This window comes from Labrus mixtus, chromosome 8 (assembly GCF_963584025.1).
Source record: "Labrus mixtus chromosome 8, fLabMix1.1, whole genome shotgun sequence".
In the NCBI taxonomy this organism is placed as follows: domain Eukaryota; kingdom Metazoa; phylum Chordata; class Actinopteri; order Labriformes; family Labridae; genus Labrus; species Labrus mixtus.
In genome coordinates this window covers 24,282,665-24,294,981 of record NC_083619.1, presented here as the reverse complement: position 1 = coordinate 24,294,981, position 12,317 = coordinate 24,282,665, and the positions used below count along the sequence as shown (strand labels likewise).

The 12,317-nt window shown below is 38.5% G+C and overlaps 2 protein-coding genes across 7 annotated transcripts in view; both read left to right on the top strand.

Annotated features, from left to right (window-relative positions):
* The first annotated feature begins 3,025 nt into the window (after positions 1 to 3,025).
* On the top strand, positions 3,026 to 4,956 carry LOC132979473 (plasma membrane ascorbate-dependent reductase CYBRD1-like). The gene is made up of 4 exons (XM_061045317.1): positions 3,026 to 3,267; positions 3,588 to 3,796; positions 4,020 to 4,174; positions 4,311 to 4,956. The coding sequence occupies exons 1-4, from the start codon at positions 3,081 to 3,083 to the stop codon at positions 4,483 to 4,485; spliced, it is 726 nt and encodes a 241-aa protein (XP_060901300.1). The 5' UTR covers positions 3,026 to 3,080; the 3' UTR covers positions 4,486 to 4,956.
* A 5,008-nt stretch (positions 4,957 to 9,964) lies between these two features.
* Positions 9,965 to 12,317, top strand: part of LOC132979470 (rab effector MyRIP-like) — a 34,254-nt gene continuing 31,901 nt past the window's right edge. For all 6 annotated transcript variants that reach the window (XM_061045309.1, XM_061045314.1, XM_061045313.1 and 3 more), the window contains exon 1: positions 9,965 to 10,077. In XM_061045309.1, the coding sequence (XP_060901292.1) occupies positions 9,968 to 10,077 (110 nt within the window). In that variant the 5' untranslated portion in view covers positions 9,965 to 9,967. The remainder of the gene's footprint in view (positions 10,078 to 12,317) is intronic.

The window sequence follows — 12,317 nt, the reverse complement described above, 5'->3', positions numbered from 1 at the left end:
CTAATGTTTCATAGTTTAGTCTTCAGTGTCTCCTGTGTTATTTTGTAATTTCGTATCCTTGTGTCCCTCTCTGTTCTAGCATGTCGATGTTTAACAGTGTCTTCAGTGTTTCGTGTATTTGTCATAGTTGTCCTCAGTGTTTCTTGTCCTGCCTCTGTGTGTTTCCCTCCAGTGTTGATTGCCCTCATTGTCTTCACCTGTGTCTGATTACCCCATGTCTATTTAGTCTCTTGGTTTCTTACCCTCTGTGTCAGTTCGTTGTCGTATGTCGGTCGTCAGTTCACTAGTGTCTCCTTGTTTTTTCGAGTTGGATTTTGATAGTAAGTTTTTGTTTAAAAAAATAAATAGTTATTCTGCACTTGGGTCCACACCTACTTGTTTTCCAACGGTTCGTGACAACATCTCTAACAGCATCTACAGTAGATGTCTTGCCTGAGGTCAGGATGGAAAACTTTCACTACCGATACTGTACCACTAGCCTTGTCCAGCTGCTGTTGTTCAACAGCTCTGCAGTTGCAAAGCCGGGAAGTGTGCGAGTGGGTCAGAATTCTTTCAGTGTCTTCCCCTGTCGAAGCGGGCGAGGGCTGGAGGGGACACACTCGCCCTCCTTTAGGCGCAGCTGTCGAGGCTTCATAACAGCAGGGGAGATGTTTATAGCGGAGTTCAGGGTCGTCTGTTCGGAGCACACGAGAGACTTGATGTTGCTGATCTTCGTTTTAAATACTCATTCTTGCCTACCTCATTCAAACTTTTAAATAATGTTTTCTTGAGGCTGTTTAGGTTGTGCAGTAGATTGATGGTGTTTTCATCTGTTTGTCTTATTTTTTTATGTTGTGTTTGATGCAGATCTCTTGTAATGTGAACATATGATGTTCAACAGGGCGAGAACATTACAACAATGGACACAGATTCACCTACTTATTCAGTGTGTGCTTTTCTGTTTACATGTGGATTCGATTTTTGTTTATCAGTGTTATTATAGAGGCAGTTAAATATGTGCAGAACTTGAATCCAGGACAACAAAATGTATGCTATCGTTAAGGATTGTGCTTCCCAGTCCAGTCTTGGCGAGCCGGATTGAGTTGTTGATGACGGTGGTGAGTCCCTACTTCAGCAAATTTGACGATGGCTGGTGTCGAATCTCGCACTTGAGTTATATTGCGTCAGCGGGGGGAACAGCAGGGGGTGCTCAGGCTGCCCCGAGATGAACCTGTAAACAGTGAGATGGATTTTGATGTGCCGCTGCCCGCCCTGACCAACTGCTGCCTCTCCGTCTAGAAGTTTGGGCCGTTAATCATTTAAGCGTGAGTCTTATTCTATGTATAACGTGACGCAACCTGAACCTCAAGCCCCAGTCTTGATGGGCTTTTTCAGGTCAGTGGTTTGTCAACAGGATGGTGGCAGTGTCATCATAAATGATTGTTGCTCGCAGATAACTAATATATCTTTCCACTGGGTTTTTTTTCATAGGTCACTATTGCTATGGTTTAATTAAATTCCAGCTCCAGTACATATCATTACTTCATTAACAAGACATTTTAATCATTGCATTTAACTAACATAGTAAAATTGACTCCTTCTTTTGGATAAATGAGTGTGTGTGATCTTTGTCTGTGAACGCCCTGCCTTGTATCTAGTTTCTTTTTTTTAAAACTAAGTAGGTCTGAACCATAGACTGTAAATATTAATGGACGAAGACTGAGTGACGTCAGCCATCTGTTACTGCAGGGGGCTCCGGAGGCTCATTGGCATCAGCCGCCATGTTGGAAATCCTGTCTCAGCCTAACTTTCAGTCAAACTAACGACAGGCTGAGAGCCGGAGCTGAGGCGGGTTTGAAGCCTCTCGACCAACCGTTACATCGCGTCCACCTGTCAATCATGTCAGCTCCGCTCCTAACATGTACTGTTTTCAAAATCAAAAATTCACCCCCCCCCCCCCCCGTACAGTGTGTGCCGGTGTTGACAATAACTAATGTAGAGACATATTTCGTTTTTTTGTACCACGCTGTAAACATTTATTTATGCTGTAAAATCTGTTTTTTTTGCCAGTTGTGTATGTGAGTTCCAGGAGCCAGCCTCAAGTGGACACTCAATGAACTGCAGGATTTTGCACTTCCGCATTGGCTTCATTTTGATGACGGTTTGCTGTATTCCATTGGAATGATCATGTTGTTTACTGCCACTTTAACAGGATGGGGATGATCTTATATTGGAAAATATTCTTGATTAAAGTGAATGAATACATTTGACTGTACTTCTTTAATACTTTGTCACATACTTAAAATCTCGGTTGAGTCATCTGGTCCTGAATAGGCAGTTTTCTCAGGTTTTATTTTTGCTTCCTTTGTTGTTATTTCTGTATTCTAATAATTGTTGTAAGTCATTCTTTCTTTTATGCATTGTGCGTAGTCGCTGTTGTTTTGAAATGTGCCTTTATAAAAAGATGTGATGTGACTTGACTTCATTGGCGCTTGAAGGAAAACAGATTGCGTGTGCCAAAGTTGCAACATAAAACACAAAAAAAATTGCAAATATTAAGAATACAATTAAGATTAATGACCAAAATAAATACAGTTTTTAAATGAAAATTAATTTCTCAAAATCACAAGTGTGTTTTGGTAACAGTAATTTCAGGATGTTTATTTAATAAGATGAAAAAAAAGGACTTTGTTCGTTTTCATCCACATAAACTGCAACTTCAAAAAGTGAGGGGGTTATTTCCTACACTGATTTTGGACCATGGTTGGAGATCAAGTTTTTTGCGGCTTTAGGATTGTTTGGATCTTCCCAGCTTGCTTCACCTGAGACACTCCTGAAGCCCAATACGCCCATGTCGTAAAAATTAACAAATATTTGGCTGAGGACACTGAGCAAAAAAAAACAAAACTGCCTCCATCGTAAAATAGGTCAGTTGTTCCCTCCCTCTTAGGACGACAAAATTTACAGCACACCTTTGCCTTACATCATGTGAACCTGATCCGTCCTGCCCTGCCTCCCCTTAAAATCTATATAGCTGTGATGACTGCTGCTCCAGTTTAGTCGCGCCCTGCTGATGCTTGGACACCTTTGCCTGCCTAGTGATGGAGAACCACAATCATTTCATGGTCGCTCTGTCGGCCGCCCTGGCATTCGGGTCTTTGACCATAATATTCGTGCTGAGATGGGTTTCCAACTATGGAGATGGTTTGGCCTGGGATGGAGGACCAGCCAATTTCAACTGGCATCCCGTCTTGCAGCTCTCTGGCTTTGTTTTCTTGAATGGACTGGGTGAGTCTTTTTTACATTTTACAAAAATTGCAACAGCTAAGAAGTATATTGCTTTTAGGTTGCGTAGTGTAAGGTTAGTCCTCTCCAGGAACCCAGCAGAAAAAAAAAATCCCACATCCCGTGATATATAACCTTTAAAAGTCATTGATTTAATATTGAAGGTGCAATCAACAAATGCACCTTTCAAACTTTAACATGTGCATAGAGATATGGAGCCTGTTCTTAATGAAAACAATGTCTTTGTTCATGTGCAAAATGTAGAAATCCGCTTAATTGTTAAACAGAGTTTGCAACTGAGCCCGAGTCGCCTTCTCTTGCAGGCATCATTGCCTTCAGACTCCCCTGGACCCATCAGCTCAGCAAAGAATCTGTGAAGTTGATCCATGCGGCCTTGAACACCTTGGCCTTCTTCTGCGCCGTAATGGCTCTCAAGGCTGTTTTTGGTTCCCAAAGTGGTTCCAATTTCCCGGACTTGTTCAGCCTGCACAGCTGGCTGGGCATAACTGTTGTTTCACTGTTTGGTATAGAGGTATTTAAACTACATTTCAGATTATACTGTAATGAGTACTCATGTTCTTTTTTACTTGCAACTAATAGAATTACATTCAAACCACTGTATTTTTAACCACCGTTACAAACCTCTTTTTTTTTTTTAAAGCTGTGATAAATCCTCTCTTTCTGAAACACCACATCATAGTGACAACAATCTAGATATTTCAAGAGTAAATGTTTCCCTCTCCGTCAATGAACAGATTGCTCTTGCAGCCAGCATCTACTTGTTTCCAATCACACCGGAGTCCTGGAAAGCAGCGTTCCACCCCCTCCATGTGTTCCTTGGACGTTTTCTCTTCGGTAGCACGATATGTGTGTCACTCATTGGCCTTACAGAGAGACTCATTTTTAGCTTGTGAGTATCACCCCAGAAAACATTCCTCAAATTGTTAAAATTGAAACTTTAGACATGATGTAAACAGAGAATGTGCTGCCTCACAATGTGTAAACTTTTTCTCTTTTTTTTTTTTTTTTTTTGCTTTAACATTAAGGAACGACCCAAAGTACTCTGACTCCCCCCCCGAGGCATTCTTTGCAAATGTAATGGGATTGTTCCTGGTGGCCTACGGTGTTGCAATCTTCTGGATTTCAACTAATAAATCTTGGAAACACCCCGGCCCGCCAATTTGGCATACCAGTGGGCTGCTTGAGGACAAGATAAAATAAGCTGTCAGATGAAAGCGAAGCTGAGAGTCGAGTGGGTGTGAGGAGGAGGGGTAACAGACACATTACCAAGACCTCTGATTCAAATAGAAATGATAAAGAGCAGATGCTTTGAATGTATGTTTGTTTAGTCTAAACTGGTCAAGGATTGTCTAAAGAGGAAATTTACGTTTGCTGATCTTTCTATTCATGACTTTATTTCTTTGAACCTAAAAGTATTTCATGTTTATTAAGCTTGTTTTTTTGGTAACATTTCATATTCAAAAGCATGCATGAATATTCATAGAGTCATTAAATCCCAATATGGAGGCTATAAATGATGGTGCTGGTATACAGTTAAACTGTTTAAAAAAAAATGTCTTGTTGTTTTTACATTCATTTATAGGCTTTATCATGTTTCTTGGTTTGAGTGGAATTAAAAACATGTTTGGAAAACAGAACCTCACTGAAATAAATAAAAAAATCTGAAACTTCCACCTGAGTCTTGTACTATTTGAATATATATAAATATGTTCATATTATATCTACTGCCTGCAAAGAATGAGCAGCAGCTTGTGTTGTAGTGAATTCAGTCATTATTAGTCCTCTGAGCTTTAGGCTATATAAATAATTATACTACATATCGGCCTATATTGGTACTTTCATCACCAATATAAACTAAAGAACATTCAGTTCATATTCAAACTCTTCATTTCAAACTATTACCGCTGAATTATGAGGTTTAGACAAGTCGAAAGTCTCCATGTTTGACCTCAGGTGACAGCTCTGTCCTCCAACAACCTCTGGCTGCAGATGTGGGCGGAACCTGGCGGAGTCTGATGTGGGCGGGGCTTGACACCACAGGCGGCAAGTATCGAGATCATGAAACAGATATCACCATCTGCCGGACAAATATTGTGTAATATATGTGTCTGACAACATAATAAAAACGTATATTTAGGACTAGTTTAATCCGAGTGAATGCATTTAATATTCTAAACATACACACAGACGGTCAAATTCGCATCTTGTAAAATGTATTAATGAATTGAAATATACCTCTCAAGTTGCAGGGTTGTTAAATTCATTATTTTGGGTCCTTACATTTTAAATTACACCGTATTTCACAAGATATTCGAGGAAATAAAAAAAAATACAAACAGGATGATACACGTCAGGAAAATTAAACTTAATTATTTAAATATTAGGTTATCACTTTACTGGAATGTCTGTACTTTTTAAATCACTATGTTAATGACTGCAGCAGTTAGACTAAATGCTGACGTCTACTGTAGTGGTAGAATTACTGAAATCCTTTTTTAAGCAAGAACAACAGAACAAACATGTAGAAATACATGTGGACTTACAGCCAAACTTCAAATCCTGCCATTGAAACCCATTGAAACTTTTTTTTTTTAAATGGTGGAATATATAGCCTACTGATTTGTTGTTGTTGTTTTTTTATCTATGAGCAGCAGTGGATCGCCAACACTGAGACATTTTCTTGGTTTTTTTTACAGCTGTTGCTGCTTAAGGTGAAGTTGGTTTTACTATTATCCAATGCCAGGTAGATTTTTACTTTAGGGTTCATAAACCAGGAGTAGCCCCCTCCCCCCCCCCCAAAAGGTCACCAGATTTATCTTTCAGGTCATATTAGAAGGAGGAAAGACAGATTACAGGATGGGTGTGTAAGGCAATATTTGGTTGCGTAACAGATAATTTTGCTCTTTTGGCCTCAAGCTGTATCAATGAAACATATCAAGGATGTATGGGAGTGATATTTAATGAGGGACAAGAACAAACACAGCAACTTGTGCTGGTTTAATGCGTTGGATCTCCTCCTCCAATATTGGTTTTGTTGTCACTTTAATATGAGAAGTATCTCACTCTCTCAGATGATGACTGACATCAGTAAAGTAGTGATAAAAAAACATCATACAGCTCTTCTGAAGAACACTTCCTGAGTACATTCAAGTATTTTGTGTTTATAAATGCATGTTTAATATTTTTTGACACACTCTTTAATAATTAAGAAAACATTTTTATATATTTAACAGTTTCTCTGAAATGATTTGATGCAGATGTGATTTTGTCTTGTGGGGATTTTTACAGTATATGATGATTAATAAAGAGTGGAGAGCTCAGGTCTTTAAGGTGCTCTAACATTTTTTAAAGTCTTTTGACGAGGTAGAGTGTAAACTGTTATTTTCAAACACAAAAAAACTCTTGCACAAACACCACCTCTACATAATGAACAAAGAAACATGGTCTTATATGTGCGTTTTAAGGCAAATATTTTGGAGACGGAAGAGAGACTGAATGTAAATATGGTTTGTTTCCCTAAAAGGTCCACATCCTCCTGGTCAGCATCTTCTGGTCTGCCACAAGAATATATAGGACAAGGGCAAATAAGTTGCATTGGCCCATAGATTAAAGAAAAACGAAAATATTTTTATATTAATAGGCTAAACTTGAAATATTAACTTGTTAAATTAAAAATACATCTGATGTTGAAGCTGAAATGTGTGTTTTTTTTCTTTTATTTGATTTGGTAATAATGAAATACGGTAACTTAAAGTGTAATGTAATTAAGTATGTAATTCCGACATTGACCACTAGGTAGAGCCATAGCTTAGTTTGAATTTTGAGTCAGGTTTGTGGATCAAGCACACAGGGCTTTTTTTTTAACTTGTCGGAGTATTTGTAAAATTGATTTGAGTTTATGCACTTTGTTTGATTATTCATTTAATTTATAGATTATAAGAATATGTGGACATGTGAAATGTAAATAAATGAATCGACAAATTTAAACTTGCTTCAACCTGAACAAACATCAACACTAGTTCCCAAATGTACCCCGGTGATATTATATTTAATAATAATAATAATTATACAGGTTTAGTTTTTATAAAGTTGATGTCAATCATCTCCATATCCTCTTTTTTTTTGATACACCCTATCCTGTATTTTAGACACTGTAGTTCCTCACCTGTCCACTAGTGGCCCTCAGCAAGCAGCAGCTCTCTTTGACGTTGACCGTTGCTTCTCAAAATGTAAGTTGCTGCTCGTTAGCATTTATGGGTCAACATTAACACACCACTTTTCACAGTTTTAGTCTAAAACTACTCTTTTGTTAGTAAAGTACAGTTTTTAGTTACTACCATGATCAATTTAAACAAACAAACACACAAACAAACAAACAGTAAGTTCGAGCTTTATTAGACTGTGTCACGACCATAGACTGTAAATAGGTCATGACCGATATTTCAGTAGCATTCAAGATGTCAAATGTTGAGGAAAATAAGTAATTCCTTGGGAAAGTCAGGACTGATAAACTTCATTAATACTGCGAGTAAGACTTTTGAGTTGGCAGTGAACTGTTTTGGTGTCCTGTTGTGTTCCTAACTTGAGTTTGTTGTATTATATCTTCTTTGCTCACAGTTTAAGTTATGATTTATTTTACTTAAGTCTTGTGTGGTAGCTTTTAAAAAAAAATATATTATTTAGTGGTGATTGATGTGTGTAGGCTACTTTATATGAGTAGAATTGATTAATTGTGCTTGGGATGTATATTTATTAGGAACGGACATTTAATTTCTATTATAGGATGTGTTGGGTTTTTTTCGGGAGAAATGCGATTTTTTTTCTGCTTGTTATGTCAGAAAATCGTCAGCTCCTTCTTTTAACAATTAAGCCCTCAAAGCTCCCCCAATTATAATTTCTGGCACTCATGAGCCCATGTTAATTATAGCCCACCTTCAGTTATGTTGGTAACTGATCTAAATTTATTTTTTGCCCTCTAATACATCTGTATCCATCACATTTCTTTAAAAAAAAGAGAAGTCCTCTACACTGGTCATCAGTCTCAGGCATTAGCGAGGTAGTCAAATCCTGTTTTCCATCATAAAAAGTGAAATTTATGAACACAAACTTTCATCACTTCCACGTCGCCTAATCCGCTCAGCTCAGAAGAGAAAGGCTGATCCTGATTTTCTCTCTCTCTCAGAAACCTGGACTGGCTGCACGGATCAGACCTGTTGTGAAACTTCTCCTCTACCTGAAGTACGGAGGACAAGATACAAAGATGGAGCTTTAATGTAACTTTTTTTTTTTGTACATATTTTCGGCGAAGGTTCTCGTTTTATTCGTTCCAGGAGACACACGGATTACAGAATCGCTTTCCCCTCCCTTTGTATGGTCTTGAAGGCGCACCGGTGGCAGATATCGGTGAGTTTTTAACTTTATTTTACACAACATGTAAGAGAAGCGATTGAAAAATGAAATAACATCCATACTTTGTCAAGCAGCCTCCCTTAAAATCAGTACCTGAATTTGTGCTTGTTACTTTAGTCTGTGATTCCTTAGGAGTAAAGTGGCTTCTTCTCTCTGATATTTATTAAAGTTTGGATGTTTTAATTTTCATGTTTACATAGTTGAAGTACATGAAGAATGGGTTGCTATGGCTGTGATATTTCTCCATTAAAGCTTTGGTAAATCTATGTTAAAAGTCTGCGTAAAGCATATAGCTCCATCCTCTGTAATTCCCTGCAGACTCACGGATCTGCTGTCATGGAGGCTTCAGTCATAGAGAAGTTGGGTCTGGACTTTCTTCTTGACTCAGAGTGATACAGAAAGAAAGAGATTTCCTCCTCAGGAATGCTATTGCAGAAAATCCAAATCCTGAGCTGAGTGTTAATACCCCTGATTTTCTTGTGTAAGTGGCTCAAGACGAGTTTGGAGTTCTTACAAGGACACAGCTCTGAACTCTTATTGTGCCTAATAAAGGTGTAAAAATGCATTTAATTCAGTTTAACGTGTTTACTGAACAGATGAGGACATTTGTGTTTCATAGACAGAAATGTGGAAAGTCTGCACACTTAACAACACCTTACAAGAAATGTCTCACAACAATTTTAAGAACAACAGTATTTAATAGCTATTATCTTATTTTACTCTGAGTATATCTTACAACTTTACCCACTCACATATTTTCAAAGGTGGTAGTTATATGAACATTAATACTGAGGGGTTCATTTTGGGATTTAAATCACAAGTCTCCAGGAAAGCTGACGTTGAAATTTCTAAAAAAAAAGAAAATAAAAAAAATCATTAAGCATGACATTTCACTTTAAATCAGTCATACTGGATAGTTTACTCCCAGTGTTTTTTGTCTACTGGATTCCCTTGGATGTGCTAAATAACAGACACCTCGGACTTTGAATGCAGTGCAGTTAAAACTCAATCTAAACTTTAAAAAAAAAGAAGGTATGCTATATTATATATATGTATTAGTTCAAGCCAGATGCACTCTCAAGTTTTCTTTTTCAATTTGACACTTGATGTCAAATGTCAAAGATTTTCTGATCTTATTTGTGTTGTTTCATGTCTTATCTTCTTTTCTGTTCCTTATAGATGATAACAACGGGCTGATTGATTGGTCAGAGGGGTTGAGCGACAGTCGGAGGAGGAGGAGGAGGAGGAGGAGGAGGTGGAGGTGGTGTCAGCAATGGGGCGTAAGCTGGATCTGTCAGGGCTGTCTGACAATGAGGCGGAGCATGTGCTGCAGGTGGTGCAGAGAGACATGAAGCTACGCAAGAAAGAGGAGGAGCGACTCAGGTTAGATCTGGACCATCTGTGGTTCTAAGCTTTAGACATTTGTGATAAACGTTTGATTAATGCCACCTTTGCTCTAAGTGTAACCTTGAGTCATTCCACCTTAACAATGGATCAAAACGGCCCTCTTAACGGACAAGGAGGTTGAGTAGCTCTGCTCGCTATCACAACTGGTAACTGCACTTAAATAATCTAAAATAATGAGCTGAGCGTTGATGAACAGGTTGTCGTATATAATTAAATGTATCATATAACATCACACATTAACATACTGACTTTCAGTATCTGTTAACAATATGGAGAATAGTTTGTATTAGAGTCGTTTGTGAACATCAGTGTGTGTTTTCTGTCCTCTCCTCCCAAGTTTGTTCAACAACACTGGACGGGAAATCACCTCCCTTTCCTGTTGTACTCAGACTGACTTCCTCAAAGCGTCAATCCCTAAATGCATGGACACAAAGACAGAATTAAATGCTAATGTGGGTGTGATCTGAGAGGGACATGGTGGGACACAATAGTTGGAAATGCTCGCCAATGTAAGTTAGTCATAGGTAAGATATGTCACCATTATGTCACTCTCCCTCCTTACTGGTTTACATCTTCCTCGTGCCCTTTGTGTTATTAACCTACAAAACGAGATTCAGTCCTTTCTTTATCAAAAAAAGGCTTTTAACAATCTGGGAACCAAATCAAAAGATAACACAACATGTTAAATAGACTTACCGGTAATGGCGGTGAATTCCTTCTGAGTTTTTATCACAGGAAGTCCTAATGTTGAATTTGGCTCGAGACGTATGTTCTGAACTCTGCCGTGAGAGAAAATGACAAGGAAGGTCAATAACCTGTTACCAATAAAAACCTGTTTTAAGTGACAACACCACTTAACTCTGTATTGAATTAATGTTATGTGGAGTTGAGAGGCCTCAAGTGGAGCTATGGAGCAGTTCTTTCAAAGTCTCTCGTTTTCAGACGCTGCAGACGCTATGTCACATCTCATTAGTGTTTCATACAGCTGCAGGGTACACCTAAGTGTCAGCCATTCTAGCAGGCAAACAATACATTTAGGTTCATTATAGAAACGTTTTTTCCTTTTTTAAGCTGCAACAATTATTTCGCAATGGGAATCATTTTGAATAAGAAAGAAGTCAGCAAACACACACATTGATGCTTCCGGGGTTTAGAGGTAAAAAAAAACCACCGCTGCAATGCAAACAGACACAGTGGCGCCTATGTTTTGGAGCCCCCGGTGTTGCGAGACTTTTTGCATTGGGTCCAATAATTTTTAATAAACAAATAAGACGATATTTAAACAAAACCATCGCAGACCTTTTGAGGGAAAATGACCCTGCTAAGAACTTGTAGACAGAATTAAAGGCCACTACCTGAAACTTTTTCTAGGGCGCCCAGCTGAGAGAAAAGGTTGGAAGCAGTGGTCGATTATGTTTTGTGATTTTAATGGTCATAAATTCCAAGGTGAATTAATGAATGTTAACTCACAGAAACACTTATACAATTAGCGTTACAGCAACATAATTATTATGTCCTTATTCAGTCTGTTTTTGTGTTTACTTAATCATTTTCCTCTGCTGTTGAAGTGAAGCTCAAAAAGAGTTAACTGGAAGGTTTCTGGTTCAGTTTCCATGTGACCAAAAGCGATTAAGTGGTGAGCTTTCTTCTTTCTTAAAATGTGGAAAGCAGTGTGCTTACTCGGAGATAATCCTGTTGTTGTTTACAGCTCCAGGTGTGCAGAGACTCACGCTTACGTTTGGCTGAAAGAGGGGTTTGTAGTTTTGATGCACAATAATTGTTGTTTTTTAGGTTTGACACTATAGCCGTTTTTTTCCACATATGCGCTCTTGTAAAGGAAAAAGCAACACACTGCGCTTGCCGAGCTTCACCAAAAACGAAGCGTTGTGATTTTCCTAATGAATTGGTGAAGCTTGGCAAGAGTAGTGTGCAGTAGTTTGTCACCCTATGCACCTACTTTATGAGATAGTTGGATGTGCAAACACCTCCTTAAAATCTAAAAATACATATGCACTCTTGAAATCTGTTCACATATGCACCTCACAGCGGGAGACTGACCCTGTCGGACGGGAGGGGGGGTCACCACTCTCCAGAGGCAAGAAATGACACAAAGAACGACAGGGAAGTGGCACATGGTGCAACCAAGTCCTCTATACGACGCTAAAATTAGAATATTTCCCTTTTTATCAATGCTAGGTGTAGTTAGACAGAATGAC